The sequence below is a fragment of the Solea senegalensis genome, linkage group LG4 (assembly GCF_019176455.1).
Source record: "Solea senegalensis isolate Sse05_10M linkage group LG4, IFAPA_SoseM_1, whole genome shotgun sequence".
NCBI lineage: Eukaryota > Metazoa > Chordata > Actinopteri > Pleuronectiformes > Soleidae > Solea > Solea senegalensis.
The window spans coordinates 26,964,777-26,980,266 of NC_058024.1; the positions used below are offsets into that span (position 1 = coordinate 26,964,777).

At 43.8% G+C, this 15,490-nt stretch overlaps 1 protein-coding gene across 7 annotated transcripts in view; it reads left to right on the forward strand.

The window, feature by feature from the left end:
• magi1b (membrane associated guanylate kinase, WW and PDZ domain containing 1b) overlaps positions 1-15,490 on the forward strand; it is a 172,065-nt gene that overhangs the window by 138,819 nt on the left and 17,756 nt on the right. For 5 of the 7 annotated variants that reach the window (XM_044024399.1, XM_044024404.1, XM_044024402.1 and 2 more), the window contains 4 exons: positions 1,788-1,819; positions 5,655-5,901; positions 11,413-11,504; positions 12,104-12,296. In XM_044024399.1, the coding sequence (XP_043880334.1) occupies positions 1,788-1,819; positions 5,655-5,901; positions 11,413-11,504; positions 12,104-12,296 (564 nt within the window). The remainder of the gene's footprint in view (positions 1-1,787; positions 1,820-5,654; positions 5,902-11,412; positions 11,505-12,103; positions 12,297-15,490) is intronic. The other 2 variants (XM_044024401.1, XM_044024400.1) reach the window with 2 other exon arrangements.

The following is a 15,490-nucleotide window of genomic DNA, read 5'->3' on the forward strand; positions in this document are numbered from 1 at the left end:
GTTTAGGCTATCGGTGACACAGAGAGTGTAGCACCGCTGCACAGAGAGTGCAGCACCGCTGATCGTCAGCAGCGAGCTGCATAAACAGCTGCTTTATGTGATTGTATCAGACTGAGTCTGTGCTCCGGTCATGGAGGACGTACTGAACAAATATGTTTAATTAGGACGTGTCAGAATGGTCAGTTATGAGCTCTATGTGATCTTTTCTTAACAATTTGTGTGTTTGTACGTCGGTGAAATACGTCCCCTGACTAAATACGGCGACCGCTGGTCCCAGTCTGATGTGAAGTGGTGCGAACACACGATTGCTGACTTTATCCGGCACATTAGCTTCATATATAAAATCCTCTGTAAAACACTGTGCTCCACTGTGCAGCCACCAACAGCACACTTGTCCCGCCGCGTTGACATAATACCGCTCTTTCTCCCTCGCCTGCACTCTCGCAGGGACAAGGTGGAGCTAAGGTGGAGCTTGCGAAGTAAACGTACTGGTGGGGCGGTAACATTCGCGGTGAAATGCGCATGCTGACGTCATAAGCGCAGGGAATTCAACATCGAGCGTTTTATCGCCTATACTTACACTAAGCGGAACCACGAAAACATGACTGAGTATTGTTTTTCCACACTTTGGCGACTGGTAGGGCCTCCAGAGTCCCAATATCAGTATTAAAATGGTTAAAAAGTTGATTTTGCATAATATGTCCCCTTTAAGGTTTCGTTAGTGTCGCCGTCGCTCTCTCATTCCGTCATAAACACGTCGATATTTATTGAACATTTGTTAAAGTGACATATGAAGAAAAAATAAATGAAATAAATGAATTATTGCCCGGGCTGTGATTGTCACACCTCCAGTCAGCAGCGATGCGCGTGCAGGTGTTTGTGTGTGTGTGTGTGTGTGTGTGTGTGTGTTTACCAGCATCATGTGGGGGTGGGCGGGAGATTGAGATGGAGATAAGGGAGGAGAGCGGAGGGAGGGAGGGAGAGTGAATGATGATGCTGAGGGTAGAAAGAGGGAGGGAGGGCAGTGTGCAGCAAGAGAGAGAGGAGGAAGGGAAAAAAAAGGAAAAGACAGCAGGAGAGGGAGAGACGGGGAGGACGCGCCGACTGCCTATAGATGCTGGAGCCTTCGAGAGCGGCGCGCGGCGCTCAGCGGACACAGGAAGATGGTCTCAGTAAGAGGGGAACTGACGGTTGCCTATAATTTAATGTTCAGTATCTTGGACTCCTTCTCCATGGGTAATGCCACGGCCGGGAACTCCTCCAGAGCACAGCTAGCTTCTTCCCTCCTCTCTGCTCCTCTTCCCTTGTGTTTATATTAGTGTTCCCCACGTTTTTTTTTCGGTGCTCTTTCTTTCTTCTCAACTCTCACTTCACACACACACACACACACACACACAAGCGCGAGCCGTGGTCCGTCGTTGAGGTCCATTGTGGGTGAGACCTCCGGGGTCTGAACCCACTCCCCCGCTGCACCAGTCAAGCCAAGTGCTGTCCGCGGCAGTGATGCAGATAGATCGCACTGCCAGGCTGCCCGCCTGCCCCCCTCCCTCCTCCCCTCCCTCCCTCCCTTCCTTCCTTCCTTCCTTCCTTCCATACCAGCCGTGGATGTGTGAGCAAAAGGGAAACCAAAGCAGGGAGAAGGAGGCGAGGGCTAGATGATGAGCTGGGCTAGTTGTGACATTGTTTTTCGGAGTCTTGTTTTTTTGTTCTCGACGTGGATTATACACTGTAACTTCACTGGTTAACCCTTTTTTTTTTGTTCTCCTTCTTTTTTATCGGCTTCACAGGGGTGGCACCTGCGAAGAAGAGCCCCAAACTGGTAAGTGGAGTTTTTTGAGATTCCTCACTCCTCTCATCCCATCCTCCTTCTTCTTCCTCATATAGCAAAGATGACATTCATCGCTCCTCCTCCTCCTGCTTCCCCCCCTCTAACTCCCACCTGTAAGGTGTTGTAACTTGTGTTGATGTTGTTGGGATGGATCTCCTGTTGCCTTCACATCCTCCTCCTGCTCCTCTGTGGCAGGGGGCGGGGGGCAGGGATGTGTGGGGCTTTGATGCACAGCGTGAGCTGGGTCGCTAACACGGCGATGATGGCATCGCACTGGGTGCCAGAGCTTGAATGTATGATCACAGACAGAGAGAGACGACCTCATCCTGCGAGATCTGCTGCATTCATGCTGTCGACAGTTTACTGACAGAACGTGTGTGTGTGTGTGTGTGTGTTGTGTGTTTGCAGGATCATTTTCAGATGGCCCCTCCTGCAGAGATTACACCGAGGGTGCGGATGTCGCTCACATTGGGGTTAAGTGAGGTGTGATTGGTGCTGGTGATAATGGTGGTGTGGTGGTGGTGGTGGTGGTGGTGGTGGTGGGGATAAGCTTGGAATAATAGGGATGTTCATGGTCCAGTGTGGAGGAATTAGTGACATCTAGTGGTGAGACTGGATACTGCAACTCATTGGCTCACTTCTAGTGGCAGGATGAGAATATTCACAACTCGCTCTCTCCACATTCTTTCTGGCATTTCCTCCTCCTTCACTGGTTTATGCATAAGGTTGATGTGGACGGAGCCATTCTTCCTCATTAGCATAGTTAGCTTCCCCTTTAAAACACATGGCTCTGGCTGGTTTGTTCATCCAAGCTGCTGTAGAAGAAACATGGTGGTGGCAGACAGAAGAGCAGGCTCTTCTTCTGCCCCAACCTGTCAAGGCACATTGGCCTAGACAGCTTGTAATTACAGGTGTAAATAAAGCAGAGGACGGATTGTTATCAGATTTGCCAATCCACTTCGGGATGTGGGCAGAGACTCATCGTGACTGTGTTGAACAGAAGTGTAAATGCAACGACTCTCTGATGCGTCTCAGCCAAATATGTTGTTGGCTTCGAGCACAGCTAACGTGAAAGTGTTGGTTTTCTGCTTGTCAAAGACTTCGAAATGCGACAAAGTCCATAAAATAGTGCAACTTGTTGTTGCTGACATGGCGTCGTGGTCTGCTGCTGGAGATCTTTGCAGAAGAAGAGAGGGGGAGGTGACCATAATTGAATAACAATCAGATCTTGATGTGGACACTGGAGACACGTGTTAATACCAGGTGTAAATGCATGTGGTGAAGCGTTATTTAATCACAGAAAACACGTTCCAATGCCAGGTTTAAAGAGGGCCCTTGAGTCTGAGCTTTTTCTCTCACTGTCGCCAAGCGTTCGCTCATTGTGTGAACAGTTGAGTCTCTCCATAATCCTAAGGTCTTGACCTTAGTACGTAAAGTGCCTCCAGATAATGTAATGTTATGAATTGATGCCAAACAAATAACATTTAATGGAAGTGAATTCTAAAGGCTTTAGAATGGTGATGCTTAACGACTGCAAATTGCGAATCGTTTTGAAGAGTAATTTGATAAACCTTGACTACTCTCAACAAGCAAAACACACAAATAAGCAAATTAATTTAAAGAAGTGTGAGGAAAATATGCTTCATGTGGCAGAATCTAGTGAGCAGAAGAAGCCACTTCTGCTCATATGACACGTCATATGACACTCCCAACTGAGCATATTTGATTATACCTTCATTATCATCATCATCATCATCAACACACCTCGATCTGACCGGTTACAGGGTCTGAAATATTCACATGTGATTAAATCAGCTGTAAGGGTTCGTACACATACACAACTTTTGCGGAGAATCGTCTTTTTATCCACACAAAACCAGCGTTTTGGGAGCCCGTAAATGACGTTTTTTTGGTCTCACAGTGAAGAAAATCTCAAGCCCACCCTTTTATTTCCGTGTTTACAACCAGTATTTTGGGGGAAATGATGATGTCATAGCCCCGCCTATCTCTTGGGTTTGCTGTTGCGTGTCTTTGTCGTGGGCCAATAAACGATAAATAGAACAATTCGAATCATCTTGTCTCTCGCTCCAGTTTCACTATACCAGTGTGTGAAGTATATGTGAGAGGCTGTAGCTGACTTTTGCTCGACCTAAATACACCACTGTGTTTTAACGTTGGTGATAATGGTGTGACTGAGAGAGAGAGATTGATATTTCCTCCGGTGAAAAATGTTTGTGAGCCACTGGCCTAAAGTGAGAAAAACCAAATCAGCACGTCCAATTTCTCCCAATAAAGTGTCTTAAATGTCACACACTGCACCTTTACTGCATGGCGGTTTATTTATCTACGTGAAATAAATCCAGCTTAGGTTGTGATTCAGTGAGGTTGGTGCAGTCGGGTCTCTCTGTGGGAAAAGCAGGACACAGCTGAGTCTCGGGGAAGTGGCGAGGATTTGTTTTCATTGGCTTGGCCCCTCCTCCTCCTTCTCCTCTTTCCCCTCCCTCTTTATCTTCTGTCCCTTAATAAGTTATTAGAGCAGGAGAAACCAATGTATCAGAGCAGTGCTGGAGCACAGACGGAGGAACACGGTGACTGCAGAAGGTCAAATCTAATAACATCCATCAAGAACAAGAGATTTGTATTCATGGGGATTTGGACGTTGTGTGCATCAAACTAGAGGAGAGGAACAGGACATAATGCTGCCTCATTGGCTAATGGTGGCGCCATTTTGTTTGATGGAATGAGAGCTGAGAGGTTGACCAATCATTCTGTGGTCAATGGGAAACATCAGTCTCCATGTCTGAATTTAGCACCAAACAAGAACCACTAATTTTATGACTCCATTGATTTTCGCTTCACCTCTAAACACAGTGAGGTGACTCAGTCTCAGAGAGAGAGAGAGAGAGAGCGAGAGAGAGAGACTCAGCGCTGACTTAATATTTGCCAAAGCGCCGTCGAGCCTCTTATCTTTTATGTCTAACAGGGACCATGAATATAAACATGAATTGCAGAGGTGTGGGAGGATGATTCAGGGAAGCGATGACTCTGAATTCATTGAAATCACGACAAAAAACTCTGAAGGCCAAACACACAAAGGTGAGCCTCTCCAGCCTCAGTCCCTCAGACACGCGTGACAACGGTCACAGGAAGGATTTTTTCCCACCGCACTCGTGGATGGGGATTGTGTGAGCTGTACTCTGCTCGAGTGCAGCTCACGGTGAATCCTTGAGTGGGCACTTAAGTGCCCGTGTTATTGAGAGGCCGGTGGCAATTTATGAGGAGTTTTACATTTCTGGCCTCACCAGAGAAAATCCTCCCTTCATTTCGAAGTTTATTTTTACTGTCTGTGAACGTCCCTGAATGTACAGCAGCGGCTGCAGCTCGTGCGTTCATCACTGTCAAAACAAAAGGAATAGGTGATGTGCCCTCATAAGTTCAGCCACAATTTTATTTCTCCCACAGCTGAATGACTTAATCACGACAGACAGCGAGGTTTATATTTCTCTCGCCCCTTGTTTGCGTAAAGAATAAAAACCGCTCGGAAAAGCTTTTGCGTTCTCGTACAATCTGTTTTTAGTTTCACCCAAAGGAGCAGCAATCTTAAATCTTTTTCAACTCTGGATCCTGAATCCGTGTCTTCATTGCCTGTTTTCTCTTCTCACACAACCACAACCTTGATTTATTCTCTTTTATTTTCCCTCCCCGTGAAGTAACACTCTCCTCTCCCCCCCTTTTTCTACCCTCTCTATCTGTCTCTGGATCCGTCCTCCGTGCTCCACAGATGGTTTTCACGAGTCAAAATGATATCCATCTTCTTCTCCCGCAGCAGTTATCACGGAAGGACAGTCAGAACAGCTCGCAGCACAGTGTTTCCAGCCACCGCAGCGCCCACACAGACTCGCCCGCACACACGACGCTGGCGGCTCCTCTCAGCGAGAGCGCCGCTCCCCCGCCGCCCTCTCAGCCTCTGCCAGGTCTGCCACCCCAGGACTCCCCGGCAGACGGCACCATCCAGAGAAAACCGGACCCTTTTAAGATCTGGGCCCAGTCCAGGAGCATGTATGAAAGTAGGCGTAAGTATATATTTTTTGGTGGCGGTTGGATGAGGGCTGCATGGGGCTGCCGGCTCGGCTGGTGTAACATGTTTTGGGGAAAGATTATGGGATGGGAGACGCTGTAACTCTTGTGCATGTAAGTAACAAAAGCAGCAGTGACCCTGCTCTTGTTTGGGTTTCTGGAGAAGGATGAGCTCTCAGTTTGGTGCCTGGAGTGTTACACGAGTCCTGCACTAAAGCGCAGACTGAAATGTTCAGTGTTTGTGGAAACTGCACGTTTACCTCCTTTAATATAAATGGGGAGGACACAAAAATTGAAATGGAAAATAATTCAATGGGCCATAACGTTGAATCAGGGCCTTCCTCAGCCAGTGTAAACAAAACTGAACATCGCAGCCTTAATGAGGGTTGGATTTACTGCAGGACTCTCACATCACACTGCATTAGTTTTAGCTCGGTTTACCTAAAGCCAACTTCAGGCAGGATTTCTGCTAAAACGGTTGATTGTTCACTTTAATTCACAGTTTATAAAAATACTCACGTTGTAGGATCGCAGCTCTCGGTCTTGATCTCCTTTTCAATGGATGCACACAGACAGACACACTCATTCCTTATGCATCCGACGACCTGAGGCACTTTCCTCTGTCTCCGGATCTCTCTGCTGATATTGATGTGCATTTATTGCATTTGTAGTCCACCTTTCTTTAATAGTCTTTCTTTTTTTTTACAGACAGCGACAGCACCGACAGATGTAGAGTAGGAGTAGTGAAACAGCCAATAGGAGTCTCTCCTGACGCTAAATATTTAGTCGTGAGGTAGAACTGTTCTTCTCTCCCAAATCACTTGATGGACGTTGGTTATTATGGACTTATTGATCAGTAAAGCCCATAAAGAAAATCCTGCCTGAGAAACACAGTGTTATCACTTGAAAGTTTCTGTGAAGCAGGTGATTAGCTTAGCTTTGATTACACAAATAGCAGGAAGAATCGACTAGTGTTGGCCAGCTAGTCGAAATTTGTTTATAGTAGTTTTGTGACTGTTGTTATGTAGATAAAGCAAACAAGATACATCATATTAATTAGTCAAATATATCCTTCAGGCTGGCAGATTTCTTGTACTTGGCCAGGCTTCCCTCCAGTCTCTGTGAAAAACTGATCGCCTGCTTTAGATTTATCATACAGGCATCGTCTAAATTTGTGCCAAAAACCTGTTAAATCAGCACTGCAGTGATTAGCACTGGTTTTATTTTCATTTGTGATGAATGATCATTCTGTAAAATAATAGTAATTAAAAAAAAAAAAAGCTTATTATCTCTTGGCAGTTTCTGTTAAACTACAATTAGCAAGTGATTAGCATGGCCTAGCTTAAATCACAGAAATAGCAGGAGCGCACTTATTGGCACTACCTAGCTAGTTGGGCTTTCTTCAAAAGAAACATCATAAACGTAAACATATTAATCAGTAAAATACAGCTTTTTGTTGAACTTGGCCAGGCTAGCTGTTTCCCTTTCCTCCAGTCACTGAGACAAGCTAATCACCTGCTTTAGATTTATCATACAGACGTCGTCTGAATAAGTCCTGTTGAATCATTTATTTGGCACAACAGCAATTAGCATTGATTTTATTTCAATTTGTGAAGGTTAAGCATTCCATAGATGATCTCTTGACCGTGTCTGTACAGCTATAATTAACAAGTAATTAGAGTGACCTAGCTTAAATCACAGAAATAGCAGGAACAAACTAGTTGGTACTTGCTAGCTACATCAGACTTATTCAAAAAGTTTTATGACTGTTCTCGTGCAGATAAAACAAACAAGATACAACATATTAATTAGTCAAATATAGCTTCCAGGCTGGCAGATTTGTTGTACTTGGCCAGGCTAGCCATTTCCCTTCTCTCCGGTCTCTGTGACAAGCTAATAGCCTGCTGGCTCTCGCTTTAGATTTATCATACAGACACCGTCTAAATTTCACCGAGCTCATTTCGCCAAGTGCCAAGACCCGCTAAAGCAGTTATTCAGCACAACAGCAATTAGCATTGATTTCATTTTAATTTGTGGCCGGCATAAGCAGCTAAGCTAAGCGCAAACGCTAGTAGATGCCACTTTGGTCCGTCCGTCAAAGCTGGCTCCACTGACACACATTTACACCAGACTTCCCACAGAGATACGGGGTTGTTTAATTAGCAGCAGCAGTCGTGGATGTCAGCGAATTACGCGTCCCCCCTATCGTTCATGTCCAGCCTCGCTCCAATTAAAAAGAATAACCCTCAGATCTGCTGTCAGGTTAGAAAATAAAAAGACAATAGCAGAGGAAGATTAAAATAAACAACAACAACACTGGTCTGCAATGAACCTCAGCATCTAATCACTTTTGAGGCTCCCCCTGTCAAGGATCATCATTATTTAGATGCCCATGCAGAAGAAAGTGGGGAAAAGGGCTCAGTGTCGGCTGATAATGATCATTTAAAACGGAAATAAAGGATAGAATAGAAATGTAGAGTGGAAGAAGCCGACACCGAGGGGAGAGATTATGTTTGCAAACGTGTCCAAAGGTGATGGAGCTGTTTCAGGGTTCTTTTCTAAATTACAAGCAGTAATAATGAATCGGGAAACTCACAAATGAAATGTTTTGGAGGGAAAAGGTAAAGCAATGGGGCGTGAAGAGATTGTGTGTGAATTGAAAAGAATGAACACACACACACACACACAGAGAGAATGACGGGCCGGTGGGCAGGTGACCTGTCAAAGCAGGTGTAAATCCTTCACATCCTCACGCCGCACTGAGCTCATGCTCTCTGAAATCCTGCAGAGTGCACCTGATAGTGCTGGAGCCTCGGCTAAGGCAGAGACATTTCTCTACAAAACATTTGCTCTAATGAAAACTACTGCAAAAAATTCAAGCTCTTCAAATGTCACACGCTTTTAAAAACTCACTCGGCATTAAACTCATCTGGAAAAATCCAAAGATACAGAGGTCAGGGAACTCGGTAACACTCCATTTATCACACTCTCTGTGCTCATTATTTGTTGTCCACAATTATAGCTGCACACAGGGTCGTCTATTTTTCTAAGATATTGATTCATTCACTCGGGGGCAACATGAAGCATCTGAAATTGCCCTTGAAATTTGCGTGACTGGGGCTTTTAATGCACCCTAATAAGATTCAAAGTTAACTTTTTTTTGGCGCATACTGAATCAAAAATGGCCAAAAATGAATCCGTAGTACATACTCAGGTTCCAGCCTGTCCCCCTCCATGAGATTGTTGAATGAACGCCTCTCGCCACAGCAACAGTTGGGGCGAATTGTGCAAAGAGTACAAAAATAGTAAAACCTACGTAGATCCAAACTTAAAAGACTCATCGCTCGTCAGGCTACATAGCTTGGTAAACCATCAATTTTCTACAGTTTTAGAATCCATTCTAATCCTCCATTATATCGTTTTAACTCGGGATCCAATAAAATGTTGTTTACTGTATCCTCTATATAAATCTCACAAGTTTATTGCAATCACATGACATTTGACCTCGAAGCTGTTGGCGCCTTATTTTGCAGATTCACTCTTTGGGGTAGAAGCTTACATTCATCAACACGCTGTTTTTCCAGATGGTTCAGTGCCGTGTTCAAGATTAGTTTGCTCACAGCACCCTCTGTTGGACAGCTAGTTAAATACGTTAAAATATGTAAAACTTTACGCTGGTGTGAAAACTGAGATGTATCTCTAAAAGAATCACAAATTTACCCGAATCCGGACCTTGTGAATCAGATTTCAGTTATTTCAATTTCCAAAACTGTTATTTCTAAATGTGTTTCTCAACATTTGATCCATTTGCCCCCTGAAATAATCCACAAAGGCCTTGAAAGGTTTCACAGATATGCTGTAGAAATCATCTATGGCTGTGTTAATCAGCAGGGGTTAAACTGTGAGCTTGACCTTCCCAGATTGTCATTTGGCCCCCGACTCTTCCTCACACTTCCTCGGTGATAGATTGGAGGCGATAGTTTGACTGAAGGAACAGATTGGACGCAGGCTGCTTATGTCTTTCTGCCGCGCTGCAGACGCTATAGTGGCCTTGGCGGCAGCAGCTGCAGCAGCAGCAGCAGCAGCTAGAGAGATAGGAATGCACCCTGGGAGTTTGCTCCAAGGTGCATGTTTTCCAGCCAGTACAACTCCACAGTGAAGGCACACACATGCATATGTGAATAAATATACACTCATTTAAAGCTGAGACGCCCGTGTGCGTGTGCGTGTGCATGCCAGGATGAGACCACACTCACACGTTCTCTCCCCAGACTCGGAGTAACTCCTGCGAGGCTGCACTGTTTCATGAACCATGAGCTGTCAGTCAGCTGCGGTGCAGAGCTGCTTTCATAGTGCAACGCCTTTGTACATGTGTGTCATGTGTGTTCCTTTCTCCAGACCCTCTGCTCAATAATACATACGGCCCTCCTCAGTATGCATTAGCCATCAAGCGGAGGCGAAACGGTGATCGTGCGTGTGTTTGAATACTGATGTCACTTATAATATTCTAATATTAATGTGACACTGTGCTATTTCAGATAATGCCCCACACAAATCTAATTATAGAACAGATAAATGACAGTGATGTGTGATGTTATTTATGTCTACACTCTTTTACCCCAGAATAGATCCTTTTGATCTATTCTGTTTTGATGGATCAGTTGTTTGTTGTTGTTTTTTTAAAGTGACAAAGCTTAGAACAGTTGGGAGGACGATTATTTGCATGTTGACTGAAGCAGGTGGAGAATATGATCCTGTGTTACATTAGGGCTGAACAGTTAATCCAAATTTTATCCAAATCGCAAGGAGACGCAATATTTATTAAAGCCAAAATGTGTGTCTCGTTAGCATTTTAGATGAATTACTGTCTTTGATCAATAAAGTAAAAACTCCTGTCAAAAGTAATCACAATTAGATGTTTATTCTTAATCGTTCAGCCCTACTTTCCATTCTAAAGTGATATGAATTTTATATATTTTGATAAATATTCAAGAATAAAAAAAAAAATTCTACGTTTTCAAGATTTTCAAAAATGTCATGTGTTTCCCATGAAAATGTAGCTCGAGGGGCTTTTTTCTGTTCTGTACCATTACCCATAATACCTAATACCTAAATATCACAATGAAGTTTTTAATATTCTCTTGCTCTTATGAGACGTCGCAGAAGTTTCATGGAAAACACTGTTCACCGACGTCACCAGACCAGCTGACTTTAGACAAGATGGCATCATTTCCAGCCCTAGACTGTGCCGTGTTTTCAATATAAAGCAATTAAAGAAAAATTGACATCCACCCTATTTTACTAAACACTGCACTTGAACTACTTATAATTACCACATCGTCCCAAATCATGTGACCGATCACAGCCTGATTTTTATCCGTATCAGGATTGAGTTTCCCAATCCACTGCTGTGAATTTTGGGGAGTTAGTTGACAGAGATAACCTGTAGGTGGCGCAAAGGTTTTGTTATTAATTCAGAGATGATTTATTGTTATTTTTTTCCACAGTTCCAGACTTCCAGGAGCAGGACATCTTCCTGTGGAGGAAGGACACAGGTTTCGGTTTCAGGATCCTCGGAGGGAACGAGGCGGGTGAACCTGTGAGTCGCTCAAAAACTTTCTGCTAGAATTCTCCCACAGCCGAATCCACAATGTTTATTTCAGTTTTCAATCTAAAGCCAAGTGAAATCTTATTAACCAAACCTGACGAGATTCAGTGACCTGAATGATGAAAGATGAAAGAGAGGCTATATTCCAAAGCTCGAGTAGATTCTTTTTTTTGTCCACTGCATCTGTTTTCCATTTTTTTCCCCCGTCTCCTGTGAATTTCTGAGCTTCTGTGCTGGATTCCAATTCAGATCAGTGATTTCTGCAACACATTTACTCTTTGATCCAGCCAACGTAGCCTCAATCAGTCAAAAAAAATCACTCTCCTTTTTTCCTTCTTTTAAAGACAAGAAAAAAAGCCAAGTCGTTGGTTTCTTGTTCACTGGCCTGCACTGCGAGAAAATATGATGTGCTTTAAAGCTTGGCTCGCATGACAAATGTTAGAAGTGCTGTAAAAAGAAGCGCAGACATAGTAGTGAAGCGTAAATTAAAGCAAGGCGTTAATTACCTCTTCTCTCACCTGGAAAGTGCACTCCCTTTATCTCTGTGCTCACGTTCTCACGGCGCTCTGTTGCATGTCTGTGAAAACCAGATCTACATCGGCCACATCGTGAAGTACGGCGCCGCCGACGAGGACGGCCGCCTGCGCTCCGGCGACGAGCTGATCTGCGTGGACGGCACGGCGGTCGTGGGCAAGTCGCACCAGCTGGTGGTGCAGCTGATGCAGCAGGCGGCCAAGCAGGGCCACGTCAACCTCACCGTTCGGCGCAAGACCAGCTACAGCGGTAAGGGTCAAGAGCAGGTGAGCGGCCTCGCTCGATAAAAACAGAAAAAAAAAATTCTGCTGACCGGGCCTTCCAGAACTGTCAGTGTTCACACTTCTCCCACGGCCGTTTTTAATACATTCCTGTTGGCTGGGGTTCAAAAACAGTTGCTCAGGGACGGTGAATATCAGCAGCAGCAGAAGAAGTGTGCTGCTTATAAATGGAGTTTTGGTGCTTTTCATGAGACACTCACCCGTTATATTTACTCTCACTTTTCTTAAAGTTCACACGTGCACAGTGATGACACTTTTCCAGTTTACAGTTCTAGCTCAACTCAGCATCAGTCGCGTTCATTTTCCATTACTTCATAGTACCTCCTCAACGTGGGCGCGAAACTGCCTTTTTACACGACACAAACTAGCAACTTGTAAGGCAGTTGTTTTGGGTGTAACTGAATCATTAGAATCAGTTGATTAAAAAGAATTGTTCACAGAATCAGTCACTGAACTGAAATGCCACTGAACGTTGGGTCGTGATTGGGCTCACGATCGCCGGCGTCGCTGAATACACCAGACTTTTCCTTTGCTAAATGTTGGAGATCAAAACACGTTCGCTTGGAACCCTCGTCAGAGCAGGTAATAAAAAAAAAAAGCAGCAGGTACCATCACTGATGGAAAAGCAAAAACAAATGAGTGGAGCCACACGTGCTTGAACTGTATAATGGAAAAGCGCCATAAGAGGAGCTAGTTAAAATGATCCAGGTGAAAGTGTTTCTCTGGATTTACTAACAAATATTTTGCATTCCTGCGATGAAGAGCTCACTGAACTGGAAAGGAACTCCAAACTTTCCTCCTGGACCAGTTTCACATCTGTGTGTTTTTCACATCCACTGGTGAATATTGTTCAGGAAGAGTCTCCTGAAACCTGCACCTCCAACATCGAGCTCAGCATTTATGAAAAAGAACAAGTAGAAGTAGATATGGACAATTGTTTGGGCCGAAATAATCACAATCATTTTGTTAACGGCAATAATTGTGGAAACCTTTTTAGCTGAAGATAAAGATTGATGCGTTTAATAGCAACTCATAATCGCGACATTCACGACGTTTACAGGACGTCCTAATGGTTAATAATAATAATGATAATAAGAATAAGAATAAAACACAAATATGACATGAGTGTGTTCAAATGTGCTCGTCTCGTTATATACAGGTTCTAGAATTTCCAACTGTAGTCAAACGCAACTCTCACACAGAAGTACTAACATGGTTCTCAAACTGTGGTACGTGTACAACCAGTGGTACGCCCGCTTCCTCTGGCGGTACTTGGAGGAAAATCAGAAATACTGTCTTACTGTGTAAACCAGGGTATGTGATCGGAGTGGAGCTGAGGAATTTTGGAATTAGGGGAGTACATAGAAAATGAAATAAATAATAATAGTTATTCATCTAATCTCACTACACCAGTGTGTGAAGTCTATGTGATGAAGAGGAGGATGATGAGAGAATAAAATGTGCGTCCTGACTTTGGTTGACCTATTGTTGCCACTGTTTTTACTGTCAGTGATAGTGGTGTTACCTCAAGAGCTCGATATTTCCTCACACTGAAGACCTTTTATTCTGTCAACTAAATCACATTTATTTATTTTTATGTGATTCCAATACGTTGTTGCTTCCTCTGCAGCTACAGTACAACGATATGCAGTCATTATTCTGTGTTTTTACTCCTCCAAGGGCTTCATTTGTTACTATTGTATTTCCATCAGGAGCCCGCGGGCCCTGCTAACTGTGTTGCAGGGTTCTCCCTTCGCTCCTTCTCTCTGTAATAGCTGGAGTGTGTAGCGCTAGGAAACACTCGGCTGCAAGAAAACGCCCCCGATCACGGGTTCTGCACAGCTCAGCTCAGCTCCGCTCCACAGTGGACAATAAAGAAATGCCCATAAATATGATGGAGAGGCAGGTCAACCTTCTGCACGATGACAGTGGGCAGACATTAGTGCCTCGCTGCTCCCTGTCTGACTCATAGCGCCGGCGATATGAGGCGCCGTCCTCCAGCAGCTGAACAGGAAATGAAATGTGGAATGAAATGTCCAGATACAAGAGGCGCCGCGTCGCGTCTTTGCTTCATCTTTGGTTGAAAACAGATCAGAGATGAGATATTGGAGGACACTCGTCTCTCCCAGCAGATGTCTGTTGTTGTTGTTGTTGTTGTTGTTGTTTTTATCATATCAATGTGAGTTTGAGTTGGTTTGAGGTGGGCTATGAGGGTAAAAGTTAGCCAGCGTTTAGCCGCTAACCATTTTTTTAGTGAATTGAAGTACATTTCCCACGAATTTTAAGATATAACGTTTAAAGACACAGGCTCCCGGCTCCTGTTGCCTCGTCGTTAACGGTACAATTTTCAATCTGGAGTTTGTGATTCGCAGTGGTCATGTGCTTTCGCCCCCAGGATCTCTTTTCTGTTCATTAATAAGCTTTGAATTGAGGAAAAAAATGTGTTTTAATAGAGACGTTGTCAGCCATGTGGCATGCACTTAGCACTTGAGTCTGCACAAACAGATGTGTGTGAAGAACCCTTATGCACTGGCATATTCTTCCTGAGGGAATATTATCCATGTTTGGCATCAAAATAAACCAAAATCTGTTTTTATTGTGACTCTAACATAAAGCTAACTAAAATACAGGCTTAAATCTTTAGCTTGCTAACATTAGCTGACGTTAAGTTGCTAATAACAGCTAATGTGAGCTGGTTTGAGATGTTGTGTGTGTACACATAAGGGATGATGGCAAAGTTTAGCCAGTGTTTAGCCGCTAACCATTTTTAAGTAAATTTAAACTACTGATGAAGTGCATTTCCCCCGAATTTTAAGATATAACATTTAAAAACGCAGGCTCTCAGCTCCTGTTGGCTCGCCGTCAATGGTGCAATTTTCAATCTGGAGTTTGTGAAGAGGAGTAAGTACCACAGGCTAATATGTACTTACTTAATTGTGTAAGTATTTGGTGATCTCATTTTTTAGGGCTGCAATTAACAGTTATTTTAATAATAAAATTACTCTAGTAATTGTTTGGTCCATAAAATGCCACAAAAATGATGTTCTCAACTGTCTTGTTTTTTTCCATAAAGCCAAAATATTCAGTTTTAATGATTCCTTTGTCATGTGGAGCAAAGAAACCAGGAAATATTCACATTTAAGAAGCCGAAAAGTCTGATAA